Source organism: Harpia harpyja, chromosome 3 (genome assembly GCF_026419915.1).
Source record: "Harpia harpyja isolate bHarHar1 chromosome 3, bHarHar1 primary haplotype, whole genome shotgun sequence".
NCBI classification, from domain to species: Eukaryota; Metazoa; Chordata; class Aves; order Accipitriformes; family Accipitridae; genus Harpia; species Harpia harpyja.
The window spans coordinates 43,830,009-43,851,438 of record NC_068942.1 but is presented as its reverse complement, the minus strand read 5'-3'; the positions used below and the strand labels follow the sequence as shown (position 1 = coordinate 43,851,438).

Genomic DNA, 21,430 nt, shown 5'->3' with positions numbered 1-21,430 from the left:
TAGCACCTGTTTTTGACCACAGCTGTACAGGCCTTCAGCAATAAGCAAGGTATCTTTCTTCCGCTAGTAATGTTAAAACTTTCCTTTGTATACAAGTACTTAATTTTTCTCCCTCGGAAAAAGAAAACCCAAAACACCCTAGATCTTCATTACAGTGCAGTCTAGTCATCTTTCTTGCTTAAGTTTTTCCAAATGACATATAGGTTCTTAGTAACATGAGTAACTACAGAGAAATTCAGCTCCTTTAATGGCCAATTCCAAGGACTTTATTCTGAACATCAAAAATCCAGCAAGGACTCTTGAGGTTCCTCACCACTCATGCCTCATTTCTGGAGATCCCCCTTTCCATCATGGGGGTGGATGAGACGATTGCTTTGGTGCTTCTTGAGCTCCTTGCTTTCAGAGGAATTTCTTTAATATAAGAAAGAATCTACACCCTTTTGTTCTAAGTGTATTTGCACTACCTGGTAATTATTCAATGCTAAATAATTAGCTCTGTCTTGTTTTGAGCATCCCAGAATAACTGCTTTCTATATCTTCACTCAATTTAAGAGTTCACACCAGCTTATTATGTACTTCCATCAACATTTGGAGAAACAGCTGTTCAAACATGACCCACATGGTATGAAATAAAGCTAATACACACTTAAGTACACCCATATATGAATTTTAGGTCTATATCTGCATCAACAGCAAACAGCTATTGCTTATCTACATCTTTAACATTACAGCTTTGGATTACAGGACAAAAATTACACGGATCTTTCCATCATTCAATAGCTACCCAGAGCTATTTATTACGTTACTAAAACAGAAAAAGAGTCTCTTATAACCTCAAAATAAATTTGACACAGCTATCTAAGCATATCTTTGTATTCCTTCCTATCTACATTTTGTTTACTATGTACAGACCTTTTTCTTGCTTACTACAGTTTACAAGAAAGCAGGTAACAGTTGTGAAAAGAAAGCAAGCTATTTCAAGAATTGCTCCATTACTTCAATGAAAGAAACAAAACCAACAGTCATTTCTTTGCCATGGATGACTTCTGATTTTCCGGGGCAGGGGGGGTGGGGGTGTAAGCAACATGCTTAAACAGCAAAGTTTATAGCTTTGTATAGTGTCAGTGATGTTTCTCTTCCACTGCCCTACCTCCCAAGGTCTAAAAGGCAGATGACTAATCAAGGTGATCAGATGCAGCAAGAAAGTGCTAGAAGCACAGAGGAAGAGATGTAATTGATATATTTGAGCTACAGTGAAAAAAGGAGAAATATAAACAGCTTCACTGAGTGTGCAACAGCAAGACATTTTAGCCTGTTTTACGTCATCATAAATCTCTCTCACAGAACACTAGCTTTTATAAAAAAAGACCAGCTTAGCCATTAACTGAGTGCTCAAGAACATTTAGAGACTGAGAGCAGTTTGACATCTAATTACATGGATTTGAGCCTCCAGTTATCAAATCTTTTATCTGTATTGCAAGCATACTAAAGGCACAGCACTTTCTAGCAGGCAGCCTAAATCCTTTAGTTGAACGTTTCTTCCTCAAAATAGCACAAAATATATTCCGATATCCAAGCAAAAAAAAAATGCTGTCAGCACATATGGCATATTTGCTACTAACAAAGTAAGCATTTAAGAAAGGCATTCCAGCAGCCAGGAGTTTCATTTGCCAAAAATTCAGATTACTTTTTTTTTAATAGATAAAAGTTTTTTCTTTTTACATACAAAACCAAGACACAAGGGATGCAAGAGTTTGTAAAGATTTCAGGAGGCTGCAAAATATGTCCATATAAAAACCATTCTCAGAAGCCAACATTCAAAATAAGATGAACACTGAGAACACCTTCTTTGAGGCAGCTCACATCCTGACATTAACATTTGTGTGACAGGTTTCTACAGAAAAAGCTCTTACAGGGACTTCAGTCCCTGAAGCGTCAGTCTCGGTGGAAGAGCTTAAATATAAAGAAAGGGGAGCAAGAATCTCCTGTTTTCCAGGTACTGACTAATCCAGATGTGTAACAACTTCTCCCTTCACTGCAGTCTCATCCGTTTTTCAGGTGGTCCTTTAGCACCAGCACTCTGCTGAGCATTCTTTACAGTCTCTTTTTCCTCTGGCTTGACAGCTTCAGGGGCTGGTTCTGGTTCCTTCTTGATTTGATCCACTTAAGAAGTAACAGCAAAAGAACGTTAAACTCCAATTTTTATTCCTAAAATACTATTCACAGTACTCAGAAAATATTGTTGATGTCAAAAGGGGCAAAATTCATTTCAAAGGTATAAGAATAACCAAGGACTAAACTCATACCTATAGGGGTTAAAAAGTGGAATAGATTGAAGAGATACAGTTCATGCTTTTCCTGTTTTGAGGTTGCTTACAATCAACTCAAAGCCTTCAAATGCTTTCTTGAGCTTGTAGCACCATGCAAAATCACTAAGATGCTCGACTGACTAAACTGTTCCCTCTTTCACCCTTTCACCCTCCTCCTGCTTTCAAAGACCATTTCCTGTATTTGGACCTTTAGGCAATACAGTTTTACAGACAGAAAGGGCAGGAGTAGAATACACATTTTTTTCAATTTCATCCTGGCTGTCACAGAGAACTCTTATCTAGTACTTTGCTCTTACCTAGCACTTTGCACAATTAGGCAATGCCAGAGTTCCTAACCACCTTAGCAGCAGCAGCAAGGAGCTTATATGGCAACTGGAAGACACTGCTATATAAAGCCTATTTTTTAAGTCTTGTGACAATAATGGTGTTTTACCTGGGATAGGCTTTTCTCCAGGCTTTTGCTGTGGGGGAGGAAGCAAAAAAATAAAACAACACATCAGTGGAACCAAAGTCATAATTCTTAACCCTTCCTACTATTCATTTAGGAATATAAACCAACCAATACGCTCTTATACATAAGAGTTGAGGGTAGAAGGGATCACTAAATATGCTTTAAAACCCAATTAACATTTTATAACATCCAGTTTTTCCTCTGGCAACTGAAAAGCACTAAAGCAAAAAGTACACTGTTAGCCAGTCTTTCCCACATCTGAGGAGTAAACAGTTCTGTGAGATGCTGTAAACAATTTCCTTTGCTCCCAAGCAGAATACCTGGTGGAACAAATGGCTACTACAGAAGATCACAGGTAATCACAACAGCTTCAGAGAATGCCAAGAATTTCCACGCTAATTAATGAGCCTCCAGAACAATGGAGTAACTAAAACAAAATAGCTGTGGTGGCTTGATTGAGCTCACAAAGCAGGAAACTGGAAGCAGCAGCAAAATCTGATAGCTGACAAGAACTGACCTTCTGTGATTAGATAAGGCATTTGTATAATAAAATTTGCCCTCATAGTTTAGCTAAGGTCTTAATGACTCCTGCAATTACAAAGGGGAATCCCACACTCCAGTCAGAGCTTTCCATTTCAAATTTATTGTCTAATCCATGTTATCATTGCAGAATGAACACAAAATTCCCATTCAGTTTCAGCTGTGCAAGTACTTACGACTGCCTTAAGTTCTAAGTAAATTACAGTAATACTACAGCTTATAAGTGCCATACCTGAACAAATCTAGGTGGAAACTTTTGTCTTAGGTCTAAAAGCAAAGCATCTACCCGTTGCCTTTGGAAAATAGAACTTGGTTCTTCTTTCTTCTTGGCTTTTGGTTTAGCTTTCTCTGCAAGTCACAGAAATGTAAGAGAAAGATGTATTAGAAGTTCTATTCTCTTAGCAGCTCTTTGTTGTATGACAAATTGGTATTTGTCTCTTCTCAAAACTTCACCTACATTTTCCCTTTGAGATCAGGTGGATTTTTTTTGTGGAAGACAGATTAAGGACAATTCTTACCTTCTGACAAACTGGTTTGGCTTCCGGAAATGTACTTGGGTCTCCAGTGGGTTAAAGAGTTGCCCACTTTGTTGACACACGGCTCACCATTTTCATCTCCCACCCATGCCTCGATGTTCATCCCCACCAGCACAGAAGAGCAAGATTCCTTCCACCTGATAGGGAGCACTAACTTATCCTTCAGACAGACAGACGCTTAACCTCATCTCTACACCATCACTGTGCATTGCCTCAAGCTTTCCCCTACGTTACCTTCCCCCTCCCAAAGCACACAGGAGCAACTAGGAATCATACCTCGTTCTTCTTGATCTTTGAAATGCCACCAGTAGCCCTTGGATGGGTGATAGCGACAGTAGGACATAGCTTCTTCAAAAGCAGACTGAATTCCATGCACTGCAGTGAGCTTTCAGAACAAGAACATAAGGCAGTATTCAGAATTTAAGGAGAAAATACTGTATAAATTTTAGACAGCAGGAATTTTAAGATTAGTATTCTATATTAATTTTTGTTCTGGGAAGGGAACTTGAGACATCTAGTTTTGGACCAAGAATGTAATCTCTTTAACACACTCTTATAAGACCTTTTCTGAAGTGCTTTTCTAAACTGACAGAAAAACTTGCAAAAGCAGTAGTGTACTAGAACAGAAGAAATCAAAACAAACCCGAGTATCCAATTAAAAGAAATTCCACATCAACTTAAAAACATAAGCCTCATTTAAAGAGAAATATTACATTATCTTAACATTAACATTCCAAAGCAAGCTTCACTGAATATGTATTTACTTATTATTTCATATGTGTTTGTCATGTAATTTTTCTTTTGATTTTTCGAACCTCATGCTGCTTTCCCAATTGTGTAGGTTCAGCTATTCTGATCCTTCATCCTTAAACAATGTATCCTACTTTTTGGACCATACTGCACTCTCCCAGGATCTTTCATTTCCATGTGGGATGCAGGCCATATTAACTAGTGGGGTTTGGTTTAAGTTACTGTATACCACACAAGATCTTTCCTCAAAACAGTGAAGGAGGGATTTAAACAGCCTGGGGAGCAACCAAAAGTAAAAGCAATACAAACCGGTATACATCATATGCACAGAACACTTACAACTCTGGAGTTAATGACAGACCCTAAGTCAGGTGCCTGATAAATCACTCCAGCAATAATATAGTAGTCAGCCAATGGGATAACTGTGGGGAGAAAAGAAAAAAAAAAGGCAGGATCAATTTAAAGCTCTGGCTGAAGACTGTGTATTTGTTGCTGAATATCAGTAGTAACAGCAGAAATTGTAATATTAACCTCATCACCAAATTTTCTCTTTTTAACCTTTTCCTTCAAGGTGCTTTATTTGAACCTTAGCCACAGACTGATAAGGGGAAAAAAAAAAACCCACAAGGTCTGCTTTATAGATAGAAAAGCATCAGCTTTAAGTCCTGTCCTACTGCAAACAAATAATTGACCTTACAAGAGTTGAGGTTTTCAGAGCTACACAAGAGGAGTCAAGTGAACTGCACTAGAAGTAGTTCCACTTGCCTTTGCTACTGGTAGAAACCCACAACAACACAAGATCTCATTCTTCTGGCCTCAGCTTTCTCCAACTTGTACAGTCCTCTTAGCTAGATTTCCCAGACCCAAGGGCAGCTAAGCACACACAGAGCATGCCTTTCTAAATTAATAACATTCTGCCAAAAAAAGACTACCTTCCAAAGGCATTTGTTAAATCAGATTTGGAACCTCTACTGACCGATCAAAAATTGTTGTTCATTAGAGCTGCAATGCAGAGGAACATCACAATTGCCTCCATAATACTCTGCCAAAGATTCTTCAGTTGAGGAACCACAGCAATGCTATCAGCTTCACATTTCTAAGGATCTTACCTGCACACACATTTGTTACAGTTCCTCCATCTGCATTAGCACATTCTGTCTGAACTTTTTTACTGACAGGACCCAATTCATCCAGTACTTGCATTTTATGAAGCTTGGACACCTGCCTAAATTAACAGACCAAGACAGCTGGGTCCATATTACAGCCAGTCCCCACTTCTCCTCAAAAGAAAGAGGATTCTCAGCATTTCCTTAGAAGTGGAGCAAGACACAGAACAGCAGCTTTACTGTCTCACAGCTCTGTACTAGAGCAGCCTGCTTTCCTAGACAGGTAACTCTCCCTAACCATTCGATCTAAAGATTTTTTCCAAAATCACTTCAAACAGGCAAAAAACTTGGCTTAAAGAATTTAAAATATAAGTATACTTTTTTAAAAAAAAAAAAAAAAACACACAGAAGTCATAAGGCAGGCCTGCACCAGTTCTGAGTACTCAACACTAGCTGTGAAATCACTAAATTTTAGTTTTCCATCCCCATTCTCATGTCTCAAATACACTAATGTTTGTACCATGATAAAATGAAACACACAGGTAACATTTGAACTAGAGAACTTGTCGCGTGAAGGATAAAGTAATTTGGCAGAAAATAAACCCCCTTGCGTTCCAGCTTATCCTCAGATATCAGAGGGGCTGAGGGCAGCTAGGTTTAGATTCTGAGTGATATCCAATTTGGCACTATTAGTCCAGTTGTGTTCAACTTATTGAACTCTCACGATTACGGATGCCCTAATAGCACACTGCACTTTCACTTTCAGCTTAGTCACACTCCATGGACTTACACGGCCAGACTTAGAGAGTTTGGCGGCGCCCAATGAGAAACTTTTACGGCTAGCTTAACGAACAGCGCAGTTTATTAAAGCAACAGAAATACAGGTTCTTACGGATTGCCAGTGATACATACACTGTCTGCAAAAGCACGTGCGAACATTGAGATTATAAATAATACAGTGTGCAAAATCAGAAGAGCGACTCTATAGAGAGAGATTTCTAAGTTTTCCAAGTAAGCGCTCAGTATAGTCCAGATCTTACCCAAAGGCGTCCTTATGGGGGGGGGAAAGAGGCTCAGCCCTTTGACTGACCCCAGGAGTTAGAGGTAGTCTGTGATGGTGTCTTCCCCGACTTGTTTTCGATGATGCCTTCCCTAACATTCCCCCTTTCTTAGGCCATTTTTATACAATTCTTTACCTTCAAGGTGGAGCTTGAGTGACTCTAGTCATACATACCTTTATTATGATTGGTATAAAATTCTCTCACTTCGCTTTTAAAGGTACAGATTAACAAAAATTCAGAGCGCAGGCTCAGTGAGGGGTGGTCCCACTTTGAAGGCAGGTAGTCTTTGGGATGGAGGTGTGTTTTGGTATTATAATGACATTATAATGAGCAAAGTTCGCACAAAGGACAGCATTTTGTCAAAGTATGACAGACTATTGGCCCAGGGTGGCAAATATGCAGCTTATCAGTACCATAGTACCATGAAGTTCCTATCTCTGCAGTGATTCACAAAGCCTGGCCACGGAGTCTTCACTCCACTCCACCCTCTGTGCCGTTTTGCAGGCAACGTTGTCTAGGGAACCACTGTGGAATGGATTCCTTGCATACCAGTTGCATTCCACCCTGAAAGCTTCTTCGATGTTATACCTTTCCTTAATGTGTGAACAATGCCATACCTTTAATATAGGTTTAATTTCTAAGTCACCTCCAGTAATTATTCCACAGAACTATGCGACTCCATCAAGGTACCTAGCATAAACTTTACAGTCACAATGGCAAAAATATTACCAAACAAGTCCCAGTTAAGTTCCACCAAATATGTATTTGCCTTACAGCAGAAGTCTGAACACACATATTGTGGAAGTCCCAACTCTACTCTCAATCTAAAAAGTGTCAAAGCAGGAAATTAAGGGCTGCATGTTATTTCCATATTCATCTTTTGAAAGCTAGATTCAAAACCTTTAATAAAGAAACAACTCAAAAAATCTATTAAAGAAGGAATCATATATGTTCTTTTTCAGTATGGAACTGCAATATAAAGAGGCCATTACGTGATACAAGCAAATAAGCAGCATTGCTAGACAACGCAAAGTCCTGTACAACACTAAAATGCATATGCAGAGCCTAATTCACTAAAAAAAAAAAAGTTAAGAAATAACTAGCATTAACCCTACCTTTCTTTTCTATAAAGCTTACTCCAAAATAACCTGAATTATTTTACATATACAGGCAGTAAACACAGAAGACAGTCCAATAACTATTGAAATGTGGCTACTTTTTTAATTAATCACACACACCCAAACAAATTTAAGGTTAAAAAGGAATAATGAAGCCAGTTGCATGCAAATGGAAAAAGAGCTAAGGTAGTTAATTTAAAACTTGAAAAGGTCATCAGTGACACTGTAAGAAGGAGTGGTGCTGTTGTTACAAGATTCCCTCACAATTCCAAAATACTCAGTTCTCACAGGAATAACCAAAACAAGCAGCATTTGCAGTATCTCATGGTCATTTTTCACATGGGTCATCGTCTTCTACTAACAAGATCCTACTCAGCAGTATAACCAATCCACAGTTGAAGGTGGAAATAGTGCAGAATAAGACAGCGACATAACACAAACAAAAGCATGAATGATCCCTCTCCCTACCTAATGGAAATCATGGTTCTCCCAAATAAATAAATAAATTGCATACTAGCCACTTCAGATGATTAGGTCAAATTAAACTAAGCTCATTAGTCCCAAGCAAGGATATCGTTAGCCTTATATTCAAATAATTAAAATGAATACTCTTGCATAGCCTAACAGATAAATATGACATGGCACGAATGCTATTATCAATTTCCCATGGCAAAATATACGATAAGGCAGCACTTTCTCATTGCACTCTTCACATTTCACCACAAGATGGCAATCCCTGCTATTAGCACGCTAGAGGTCACTCTGCTAGACAAAATATCTCCACCCCACCACAAAGCCTCATACCCTTTTATTTAGACTTAAGATAAAAGACATAAAAGGGGAACCAGAAGTGCTTAAAAAAATTAGGAATAGATAAAAGGGACTAACCAATCGGCCTTCTAAAGAGTGACATGAACTGAGTGACCTTACCTTGTGCTGGAGATTGCCTTTGCTGCTTTCGGATAATGAAGAGAATGGGCTCTTGTGCATGAAGAAGGATGTACTCCACTCCAACCATTTGGCTGAAAAAGAAGCAACCAGAATAAGTATCTTCCTCAAAGTAAAATCTGTAGGATGTATAGAGCTACCAAAAGGCCTGGCAGTAAAGGCATAGGATTTCCTGAGCTAGCTATAAAAACCTAGCTTCATATATAAAGGGAGTTACAACAACCTGACACAACACCTAAGTAGAACATGTTAGCAAACAAATAAATAGCAAGAAGGATAACAATTTATCATCATAGAGATGTCTTTTAAACTCAGAAACAAAGGACCAGTGTATGATGTGACCATCTGTGTGTCTGATGTGAAAGCCTCTCTGCAACCACATCTGAGCACAAGTGACTTCACCAATGAACTTTTAGCTCAGCTTGCACACCCCCTATCATATTGTGGAGTCTTTAAATAGTCCTCAAACATCTCACTTGTGCTCAGTGTAGCAGATGGGGAACTGCAAGGAAAGTTAAACTTCTACATGCTGCAATCTCATTACACAACCATCTGTGATCAGTTTATTTACAACACTCACTACTTTTATTATCCATACTAAAAAGCCAGCTCTTTGGAGGAATTATGTACTAATTATGGCACATAGCCAGCAGGATACAGAAAGACAAACTCAGAGCATCCCCTAACATAAACCCTATTCACCATAGAAAAACATTCAACTACATTACCATTACTCAGGTTCTGTTGAGCTGAGAGGATGAGAGAAGACAGCTTTTCTAATTCAGAGAAATATCTGAAAGGCAATTTACTGGAATCTCAGAACATACATAGAATCTGTCATGCTTAACACCTCCTTGAAATGGCGTAAGAGGAAGTAGAAGACATCCAAATACAGAAAAAGCTGGGCTCCCTGGCAAGTGGTGGGACTAAAAATCACAGAACAGAAGGTTTCCAGCATGCTTCCATTCAACCATCAAAGTCTCTGGATGGAGGGACAAAGGACACTGCACAAGAAGCAGTTCCAAATTACAACTTACTTCAAATGGTCCAAGGTCATCCGCTGCATTTTGACGACTTCGTTGTTACATGTTCGGTCATAGAATGGGTTACTTCGCTCTGAGAAATAGTCCAACACACTCCCATTGTTTAATATTGGAATCCAAGAGCTGTCAACCCAGGAAATTCCCAAGAGATTATCTGGGAAGAGAAATCTACATTGAGTACCAAAGCAGCCAGAAACACTACAAATACCTCCAAGAGTAAATTGCCACCAGTTAATGATTATAGCAGGAAAAGGAGGTGGAACACAGTCTCACACAAACCAGTTCTAATTGAAAATGTGTTTCATAGAGTTCAAATAATAATTCATATCCTTTCACCTTCTGCAGTTCTGTTGTAGATACATAACAGAAATACAGCCTTTTTTTATTATTGCACTTTCCTTGACCACTAGCTGCTGGTATACCTTTATGTCTCAAGAATGTGAGCAGGGTCTGTGTGCACGTGTGCGTGCGTGCTGTGTTGGTGGGAGTTAATTAGCTCTGATACTGTATATAATATTATCATACATCTACTCAGTAGTATTATATAGTTTATTTTAAGAACCACAGCATTAGGTGAGTAGAAAGACAATCCAAAGCACAGTTCCTTTTGAAAGCTACGTCTCTGGTAAATTGAATTTACTAGAGTAAGTTAGAATCAGTTACGGGGCGGGGGGGTGCAGATTTTATTATCACACTGCAGCAAAATGATGTTCCTCAAGCAGACCAAAGAAACCAATGTCAACAATTGGTTCCACAGTCAACAAACCTGCTAACGTTGAAGATCCATGAGGCACCTTGAAAAGCACCCTGAAATTCATCCATTTTAAATTGCAGCAGCAGCAAATAGAATTTCCAAGACACAAGAAAGCAGGAAACAAAGGTATGCATTGTTTAGAATTAAAAAGCATAAGTGATGAGAAGTCATTGAAGACTGAATGAAGAACGGAAATTCCCTTCTCACAGGAACCCTTCCCTTACGTTCACGCATTATATACATACCCAGAACTCCCATTTATCATCCCACTGTGAATATTTTACTTCTGCAACAACTCTGCATGCTCAAGGATGACTGGATCAGTTCCAAAAATGCCAGCTCATACACTACTAGCAGTTTCACTGAGGAACAGTTAATAAAGTAACACTAGCTGCCCAGCAAACCAGGAAAAATGCAGCATAAATAGTCAAGTGTAAATAATTTTGCCTCATTAATCTCAGAACTGCCAGCCTCTTTCACAGAACTTGGGGGGGGGGGGGGGGGGGGGAGTCAAGGCATTCATGTAATTTCATATACACTATTCTCTCTCCTCACTATAAAAAAAAGAAATCTCAGAAACACAGCACTAAGATCCGTTATTAAGCACTTAAGTTGTGGTAGTGCTGATTATCCTAAAAGCCTTTCAAAACCAAAAGACAAGCCTTCCCAACAACACCAAAATCTTAAGTGCTTGCCATGTTCTTCCCATAATAAATTCTCATATTACATTTCAAATACAGACTTTTCTTGCTTGTATGATTGACAATAACTACATTTCTCAAGAGGAATGTCAGGCAAGCTTCATATACATATAGCTATAATGCTGTATATAGACTGATAAACATATCATAAAATGGAATATAAAGTTGGGCTCTGAGGCTCAATTATCCATAGCTGCTTAGTACCAATATTTGTAATTGCCTTTGTAACTAGCAAGACTGCTCTCTTAAACTATTCTTGGAAAAAAAGGGGAAGAAGAACAAAACCAACCATGAACTCAACGTATCTGTTATTCCCACTAAGAAGGGAGTACTTCCATTTATTTTGGGTATGAAAAAGGATGGTGTTCCTGCTTCCCTGTTCGTTTCTAAAACAGGACATCTTGTTCAAAGCAATTTTTGTGGAATTTGCATCACAGATGCAAAAGTAAAGTGCCTGTGACAATACTGCCAATCTGCCATAAATGTCAAGACAATCTGGGAGACAAGCCAGCAGGAGAAAACCTCTGTGGCATTACCAAAATTAACCCCTCACAAGCTTTCCTTAAACATCTGTTCTTGGTCATTCTCTGAGACTCCATCACACAGGCTTTTGGTGTGATTCCATTCAGACACCCTTATGGAGAAAAATAATTTCCTTTCTCATGCCCTCTCAAGCCCCTCTTCCTCTCTCAAAGTTCAAACTCTTCACAGTAATTTAACCTGTATTTTGTTTACAATGCAAACCTTTAATACTTCATTCAAAGTATCACCCCTTCTTCTTCAAAACATTCTCTCATTCTATTCATACCCCTGAATTCTCACCCAAAACTTTCTTGTTCTCAGTTACTTCAGCTTTCTTTCTGGCTTTTCTAACAGCCAGCTTGCCTCATCACATCCACCTGAAGCACTGTTAAGATTACCAGCCTAACTCACAGCTTCAGTCTGGTGCAAGTCCCACACATGCCAGTGTTTCCCACCTTCATCCAAACTTGAGACCTAAACCTTTTTTTTAGCTGTTCCCTATGTTACTGTCTCACCCCAGGACCTCCTTATTCCACCTGAAAACGCAGAAGTGTACAGAAGGGAGGCTTGTTTTTCCCAGGTGGCCCTGAACACACCCTCCCAGCCTGCCTCACGTCCGAGAAAACTGCTTTTTGGACAATTTTTCCTCCCAGTTCCTTCTCCTGACACAGATGCATTAGCAACGCTACTAAACTCCCTTGTGCAGACTTTTCAAAGGGATACAAACAAACGCAGGAGCTCCCTTGCCCCTACGGAGCACTAATAATGGAAGCAGCTCTATTAAACTCCCACCTTTGGCCACGGCTCGTCCTCCACTAACTTGGACGACTCCTGGGAGCGAATACTATTAGCACAGCAACCTCCGGCCAGCCAGCCAGGACGGTGCCCATTACACCAACCTCCTCCTCCTCCAGCCGCCGCCGCCCCGGGGCAGCCAGGCCCGCCGCCCTCTGCCCCACGCAGGGAAGCTCACCCCTCCGCGCCCGCCGGCAGAGCTGAGCCCAAGGCGGCGGGCAGACCCCACAACCCAACACGGAGGCGGCCCCCGGCAAGGCCCGGAGCCGCGGGAAGCGCAACCCGTCCGTCAGGGCCGCCAGCGGGAAGCCCCGAGCGCCCACACACGCCCCGGCCCTACCTCGGATATCCACCGCCGCCATGGCCGCGCCGCGCACTTCCGCCCGGCGCCCTTACGGGGCGGGGGGCGGGAGGCGACGAGGACAGGAAGCGGGATAGAGCGGCGCCGGCAACCGAGACGAGAGACGAGAGCGGCGCCACGCCCGGCGGGGCGGGGGCGGGGCGGGGCCTCCGGCGGAGGGGCGGGGCCAGACGGGGTGAAGGCGGTCCTCGGGCAGCCCTGCCGGGCCATGGGATGGGGTGGGATGGGATGGGATGGGATAGGGTGGGGTGGGGTGGGATGGCGTGGGATGGGGTGGGGTGGGGTGGGGTGGGAGAACGTCCCTCGTCCCAGCACGCAGTCGCTGGCCGGGGAAACACAAGCGTGAAGCAAAGGGCTGTGCTGCCCCGGCCTCCCACCAGACTTGCAAGGTGACCTGCTCTTCACCCATGAGTGGTGCATAACCAGAATGACAGCATCAGTGACGAAAACTAAGTGCATTTTTAATGCTAATTCTGAGCTGTTCGTTCAAAAACAGAGATACAGGCGTTACAATTGTTTTCACCTCATCTTGGCCCTCTGGTGATTGCCAGTCACTTTCAAAGTGAAAGAGATGCGGGCTGCAGGTTCCTGCTGAGCATCACACCCCTCCTGGTTGGGGTAGCCCTGATTTAGATTGCCCTGTGGGAATAATACGGGATGTTTGAGATCACACCTTCAGAACACTGCATGGTTCCTGTCCTGAGGATTGGTCCTTGGGCATTTTGACTCTTAAGTGATATCACCGGTCATTTACAGGGTGAAGAACAACATTTGGTGGGTGGAAGAATATACATACCTGAAGATTAACAAGCTTTTTATCTAGGCTGACAACCGCAATCTACCAATCTGCTGTGCAGAGCACCCAATACCCCCACATCCCACTAGCATAGCTCCCCGTGCCTGTCTCACTCGAGCTGTTGCGGAGGGCTGCCAAGATCAGCCGTTCCCTCGCTGGGAGCAGCAGGGTCTGTGAAGCGAGCCTGGAGGTTATCACCTCGCTGATGGCACGGCGGGGTGGTAACTGGTGATGGAAGCTCTTCCCCTCCCGTTAGAGATGTGTATAGTGTGTATAAAGTACAGGAAAGGGATATTATTATTGTACGAGAACAATCAAAAAGTTAGGACAAACCAGAGCTGATGAGGCTTATTTGCTCTTTATTCAGTCCTCCTGAACGAATGCATTAGGAGATGGACTTTAATTGCATAACCACATACTCTTTTTTTCTTTCACCCTAGGGTTCTGTCTTGTTCAATATGTTAGAGTCACTATATGACTTGCAGATATAGAGGGTTTGTTTTCTGTGAAGGAGAGCTGTCTACAAAGCACTTGCTTTACATGTTTCAGAAGTTGAAAGATGTGAAGGTAACAAGTGAAGGTTACAGAAAGTGACAAGATCAAATAGTTAAGGCAGAAGAATGCTGCTTTGGAGAACTGGACTCTATTCTTGCCAGTGATATAGTCATACATTATATCAATGAAGTTTTCTTCAACCTAACATTTCACAGTTGTCTAGTGATTTTGGTTCCTCGTTTGTTGGAGACCGACACCAGGGATCCGATTTATAGATGCGCTGAGCCCTTGCCACAAGTAAAGTTACAGTGGTCATGCTTTGTGTGTTTTATAATTCTCTGCACTCTGAGAAGTCAAGTTGTCTGAAATCTCTCTCAGTTTAAACACCCAAGATAAGATTTTTGTAATCTCTGTGCCTCAAGGCTGCATCTCTAAAAGGGGGGTGATAACAGGTCCCTTAGTTCTGAGCAATTTATGAAAATAAATTTAATAATGTCTGCAAAAATACAATGATGCTGGGGTGGTTAGTGTCATGAGGAAATTAATAATCCCCTCTTCAAAAAAGGATTTGCTTAACATGCAAAAAATAAGTAAAAAAGATTGAACAGTGGAAGAAAACAAAGTACTAAACAGATGAGCACTGTCCATCCTCAGCACTGAATACAGAAGAAAGCTATGAAAACATGGCACTTGATAGTCTGTAATGGCACAACTACATTAAAAATCAAAGCTAACCTTAATTTTTCAATTTTCTTATTTCTGAGTGCTTGTCTTTGTTACTGAGGTAATACTCCGTGTAGTATACTTTTCCACCGGGTAATTCCCATGTGTGCACACTGCAGATCCCCACTCATTAGCTAACTGCTACTTGTTAGCAGTTTCTACCCTTGCCAAACACATCTCTCTAACCTTATCTGCAGCAGAGTGTTTCCCAATAATATTATGATAGATTGCCATTCTAAACCCAATATTTAAATATCCCTGTCATGAACAATCCTCCCGGAGAGCAGAAATGCCAACAGACATAACAGCCACCCTTCTGGAGCATCTCTGATGCCCTGCCTCATTCTATTTTTGTGCAAACCATTTCTCTTCAGTAGCAAATGGGAACTCAACCTCCATTTTAATTATTCATGTTGTCCATCTTTCCTGCTGACTCTGCACCTCTCCTCAGCAAGTATGTCTTCGGATGAGTGAGGGGCTGAAAAGCAAAGACTCCTAGATGGGAAATAATGGGGTTTGATGGTTTACAATAAATCTTCAATTACATGGTGAGACTAGCCAAAGCGCTTCTGGAAAGAATTGTTTATCCGGTAACGTTTTCACCTTCTACTGCAGCATAAAAGTCTAGGGCTTTTTCAGTCGGCTTCCTCTAAAGGGAGAGTCCTAATGAGTATTGCTGGTCTGTCCTTGTTAGCAGGAGGTGTGGATTACAGATGGAGAGCGAATGAAAGCTATCAGGTAAAATGAGGAATTTATGCACACTGCTTTTAATGTCAAAGAAAGGCACCTTAAGCAATGAATATTTAGACATATGCATTCCATTTGTGTGTTTTAAAAATGCATAAAATACTTAGATAAAAACTGGCACCTTTTCATGCCCTGGTGTTTGGATGCCATTTAGCATCACCCTCCCCCCAGTGGGATTATTTTTATGTATTTCTCTGATCAGAGCTAATGAGGAATCTCATCCTACTATGCCCCCTCTGCGAGGCACTACACACATATATACCAAAAGAGACTGCCCCTAATTTACAATGTTCGTTATCTCCAGTGGATACAGGATTGGTAGCGCTGAGCACTCTGATCATGTTATGGGTACAGTGGGGACACCACCAAGGACTCCCTTTATAGTCTCAAATAAACACAGTAAATTGAGAGGACTACATCTACAAATGGAAGGAAAACCATCTTTGTGCACATCGCTAGCAGTCCACAGAGACAGAACAAATTAACTAGCTATACGCCATCAGGTGAAAAGTGTTGCGTATGTATTCTTATCATCATACTCTGGGCAGTTTCCAAAGCATACTAGAGGCTGCCGAACAAGGAGATCATCACGGTGCTTTGCGTTCTGCCAACCTGCGTTTGAACTCACAGATTAGTAGCAAAAAGCTCCAAGTCCCATTCCGTGTTCTAAGCAAATCTACTTCTGCGGTGAAGCACAAGGGAGATTTAAATTTCTATGCTAATGCAAAATTGCTGGGCTTGAATTACTTATGAAATGGGCGATTTGCTACTGGGTTTATAGTAAATAGGAATGGGAAAACATTCTTTTAAATGCTTATCTTCTGGTTTGGGAGAAAGACATCCAAAAATGAACAAACCAGTGCTGGAAAATTACGGGCAATGCAAGGAAAATGCTGAAATCACAAAATTTTAAAGGGGGAAAGGGAAGGTTTGAGTGGGCTACTATGAGTTCATCCCCCTTATTTTGTTTTAACATTTTTGCTTGTGAAGTTCCCTTCTTTCCACCCTGAAAACAATGACAACTTTACCAGTATCTTCAGATGGCATTACACGTGCAGCCATTTACAGAATAGCTTCCCATAGGCCTCAAAAGCCATCGTTGAATCATGCTTTAGAAACCCATAGCATGGCCAAATTGCAAAATTCTGGTTTTTAAATCCTTAATCAGGCACTTTTGCTGACTTCAAAGTCTGTTAATTTCTCTTTTCGTTCAGTGCATCTGCCTGTACTTTTCCTTTTCCTGAGATGCCGTTTTCTGCACATTTTTATAAATACTGCTAATCACATGCATTGACTACAGAAAAAAATACCCAGGCTTGTGCGCTCTTTTTTTCTCCTGGAAAAATGCCATGGGGAACATCTAACTAAAGTGGCTGCAATGATGGCTGCAGCTGGTGCCCTTTTCAAAACTGGGTTCCCCCTCGTTGCTCTCAGCTCTGGGCTGCAAAGAGCAGAGAAGCTGGGGGACAGTGAGAAGAGCGATGCTCCTGGCATCCTCAGAGCATTTTAATACACCTCATCGTGCTTTATTAGAGTCACCTGTTCAAAGGGATGGGGAAAAAAAAGATAAAACCTTGCTAACAATCTAAAAGCTTCCGGAAAACAATTCATCTCCCAATAAAACCCAAAAGGCTATCCCTCAAGAAGTGAATAAAGACAAAATGTCAGGATGCCACGTGGCTGCTAACAACTGCAGGCAGGAGGGGAAATGAGCTCCCAAGCAAGGAAGCACCAGCTATGGCATCTCGCGCATAATCACATATTAAAACCACACGGAAGCTCCGGATGCTGGCTTTTGCGTTTCTGCAGGCATCTCAGATCTTAGCATCTCTGCTGCTGCATTGGCATTATCAACACAAAAGCCCACGACACAGAAGGATGCAACAAGTCCAATCTGGAGGTGTTGGATCACCCAGAGGGGACTGGTGGGAGAAGCAGAAGCTGCCCCGTGTCCCGAGAGCCACACGGGTCAGACAGACCGATGTCCAGGAAGAGGCAGTTCGGGCTGTCAGGTAATCCTGGAGCACGGCCTCCATCCCGCACGGCTCTACCTGTCCGCATTTGTTTGCTGGATTGGGAGTCAACGGGTGTTTTATTTCCACCCCGTTTCAAAGGGCAGATGAGGGAGCAGAGCCCCGGCCCCGCTCGCCGCCAATGAGGAGGCAGTGAGCGCCGACAGGCAAGGCTTGCCCAGGAGAGGGAAGGGAAGAAAAGCAAAGCAATCGCCTCCCCGTGCATCCTCTGTATTGCACATGCCTAATAATCTAATAATCCCAGTCTCTGGACCGCACCACAGACTTGGCGTTTGTAGAATACCTCTCAGTAAGCTTTGAATGCCATCATGTTACTGTGTGTTTGTCACGACCCAGACTGGACAGGCCAGGGAGTCATGTTTAATTCGAAATTCCCTCGGGCTAAATTAAGGTGAAACGACACCAAATGATCAGGTAAAGACTTTATTCGTGACAGAAGCAAACTGAACTGGCAAGACGTGGTAGTAGGTGGCAGGGTTTCTCACAACAGGAATTGGCATAAGACTACTTCTGTAAACTGTGTAATCCGTGGTAACCATACACTGCAATTCAGGGAATAAGGAGATCCCTCCCGTTGAGTCACGAGGTTCAGAGCGGCCCCCCTTGTTTTCTAGACTCCTCCTCAGAGAAGGGCCCAGGGTCAGCTGGATCCACTCTTAGTCCCAGACTCGGTCAATGGTTTTATGTCTTAAAGGGATGCAGTGTAGGGATTGTGGAAAGGGAAAGAGAGAAGACGACAGAGAGAGAAAAAGGAAGAGAGAAAGATTTCACCAGTCCTGGGTCCAGCGTTGATCCAGTCAGCCGAGGGGTCCCGTTCCAGTGGGCTCGCGCACCTGGAGCTTCAGTTTGTGTCCTTTTATCAACCTTGCCCCTCCTTCGGGCAGGCACTCAAACTTATTAGGCTAATGAGCAGTTTGTGAGTCTTTGGGCTTGGGGGTCGTTTGGGGAGTAAATTCTCCTTCCCTGCAGACATGGCCATTGTTTGATCTTTGTATCAGAACAGCTTATCAGAACAGGGAGCCGCTCACCCTCCAGCACACCCTGCCCCTCCTGTTGCCGATGTCTGAGCTGATGGGCTTTTCACCTTGGTTCCTTGCTGTGCAGGGTTTGTCTTTAAGCAGAACTTACCCCACCACAATGTTTGAGACATTAACTCTTCCAGTCTCTCAGTGTTATAAACCCTAATATGGCCAAATTGCAAAGTCCTTGATTTCTATGCCCTTCATCAGGCACTTGGCTGATCTGAAATGTTTTAATAAACTAAAGAGTCTCTCTAGTCTGATGAACAAAATCAGGATTTGCTTTCCTGGTTTACTGTATTTTCTGTTAAAAAACAGGGCTTTGGTTTGGCAGTGAGCCGTGTGCTACCCAGTGGGAGGATGCAAAATGTGGACAGGCTGACCAGATCAGGAACTGAAAAGAAATGCTTGATTTCAGTGTTTCAAGATTGGAGCGAGCTGTAAAAGCCAACAAGCAGCATCGGTGGCAGAACGTGAATGAAACCCCTAAAAATCTCTCTGCTTGAACAACCCCAGGCCTTATAATGCTTAAAATAAAGGTGTTTTTTTTTCATTTCAGTGAAGAATTTTCATCTCTGCTTTGTCCATTTAGTCACATACATTTTTTTCCTGCACCTTCTGTCTACCTAGAACAGATTTCCTCACCTACTATGAAATCTTAGTGTGCTCACTTCATGATGGTCTCAGGCACCTAATTGGCCAGGCAGGTCCTTGATTGGATCCCTTCTTCCCCGCTCTCCTTGCACAGTATTTTTTACTGGTGTTGGTTGCCTGGTAACCCTAACACCTCTGCTTCCTTCCCAGGAATTTTACATGTTCCCCCCCAACAGGTACTGATAAAAAAACAGTATTTCCATCCTGACTGCTGTGTTGCTTCTTCATCCATGCCTCCACGCTACACAACGTTGAAGGCAGACAAGTCACCGAAGCGTTAACCCCAGGCTAGCTATCTTTGCATAGCCAGGGCTGCTCATCCCCAGGTCCAGAGAGAGAGTGAATTAACGCTAATGACTGAGCTAACCTAAGGTGGGGAACTTGGCCCATTTGCTGAGCCTGTGAAAAATGAGCTATAGCAAAATGTTCCTTCTCTGCCGGGTAATCCTGCATTATCAAAGGTTATTTGCGAGGTAATTGGACACTGTTCTGGAGAGAGGAAAGTTCCAGTTTGGCAGAGGTGGCATGAGTATAAGGGTGCCTTTCAGCTCAACAGCTACATGGGGCTTTTGCCTGCTTAGTCTGCACAAGGTATTTTCAGAGAGGGGATTTACTTGGTCACTGCAAATGTGGCTGAGAAGGTATGGGTTCCTCTTCCTTCCTGTGGGATACTTGGAAAGTAATGGGCACATAGTGAACAATCCAGACTCGATAGAATTGATCAATTTGTGAGCCAAGGATGTTTTGTAGGCAGCAGGCTTCAAGGACGCTTTGCTTGTGGACACATATTTAGCTAACGGTAGTAAGAGCATTCCAGATGCCTTTAGAAGGCCTTGAACAGAATAAACAAGAATACAAAAAAAGAAAGATGCCAATTAGAAGAACACAGGTGCGCATTCCACGGTAAAGGGAACTTGGCACAAAGAACCTCAATTCGGCAGCTTATCTTGACCAATTAGACTGAGACAAGTTTCGCATGTTTTAGTTAATACAACCAATTATGCCTTATGTTTATGCTCGTGTACAGTGTTGATATAACCAATCATTAGGTGTAACTAGGCGCATGGACAGCTCATGCTAACCAATCTCTAAGTAGCTTATGCGTGAACAGTAACTAGAATGAACATATAAACCGAGCTATCTTGGCAATAAAGTGGCATCTGCTTGATCATATTGATTGTGTGCAGTGTCCGTGACTTCCGCGTCAACAAGTGGCACCCGAACAGGGACCCTCGGATCGGTGTTGAATTCTACGACAGGAACCGACAGAGAGACGGTGCGGAAGCCGGCCGTAGGCGAGTGCTGCCCCGGCACTCGGGAAAAAAAAAACGGTACCAGTACCATCGTGGGAATCTCGTCCTGATCAGGCGAGTGGCCGGGGAGGAGATGGGGTCCACTATGTCCAAGGAAGAGGCAGCAGTGGTTAAGCTCCTCCAACATATGCTCTCTACGAGAGGATTAAGTTATGACTCGTCTACCCTGAAAGCCCTGCTACTATGGGCGAGAGAAAAAAGCTTACTCCCTACTTTTGGAGATGCTTTTGCCATTCCTACTTGGGAAAAGATAGGGGAAGATTTATGGCAAAACATAAGTTCGGGTTCAAAAGAGGCGAGCAGATATTCCACCATGTGGAAGTTAATTATAGAAACTTTAAAAGATATGAAAGCTGAACGTTCGGCAGCAGCTTCTGCTTTTGCTGCACTGCAGCCCGAAGGGCCCCAAGGGATGCCATCCCCGGCGAGCTTCACCTTTGCGCCACCACAAATTCCAGCCATTGTTCCAACCCGTGTATCCGGCACAGGGGCTAGTGCAGTCAGGAAATCTGCGGTAGCAGATCCAGAGCCCAGAGATCAGCCTTTGGAAAAAGCCGACAGCCTGACAGAATTTCCACCACCACCAGCAGAAGAGACGGAAAACAACTTAGTCTCTAATTCTCGTCCTTCATCA

At 42.5% G+C, this 21,430-nt stretch overlaps 1 protein-coding gene across 2 annotated transcripts; it reads right to left on the bottom strand.

The window, feature by feature from the left end:
* Positions 1-705: 705 nt before the first annotated feature.
* Positions 706-13,142, bottom strand: MED6 (mediator complex subunit 6). Of its 2 annotated transcripts, none has more exons than XM_052782319.1 (8): positions 12,996-13,142; positions 9,878-10,037; positions 8,823-8,914; positions 4,947-5,029; positions 4,134-4,242; positions 3,554-3,669; positions 2,764-2,791; positions 706-2,163 (listed from the first exon to the last, which is right to left on the bottom strand). In XM_052782319.1, the coding sequence occupies exons 1-8, from the start codon at positions 13,015-13,017 to the stop codon at positions 2,033-2,035; spliced, it is 741 nt and encodes a 246-aa protein (XP_052638279.1). In that variant the 5' UTR covers positions 13,018-13,142; the 3' UTR covers positions 706-2,032. The 2 variants fall into 2 exon arrangements, with proteins under 2 accessions (XP_052638279.1, XP_052638278.1); XM_052782318.1 differs by lacking the exon at positions 12,996-13,142 and adding an exon at positions 10,650-10,716.
* Between the last annotated feature and the right edge of the window lie 8,288 nt (positions 13,143-21,430).

Excerpts from the sequence above, each read along its gene's own strand:
- MED6 (XM_052782318.1), bottom strand. The coding sequence starts at position 10,701 with ATGAATTTCAGGGTGCTTTTCAAGGTGCCTCATGGATCTTCAACGTTA. Across the intron at positions 5,030-8,822 it reads AAGGCAATCTCCAGCACAAG|TTATCCCATTGGCTGACTAC; the intron begins GTAAGGTCACTC and ends TTCTCCCCACAG. Across the intron at positions 3,670-4,133 it reads CAAAGATCAAGAAGAACGAG|AGAAAGCTAAACCAAAAGCC; the intron begins GTATGATTCCTA and ends TGTGACTTGCAG.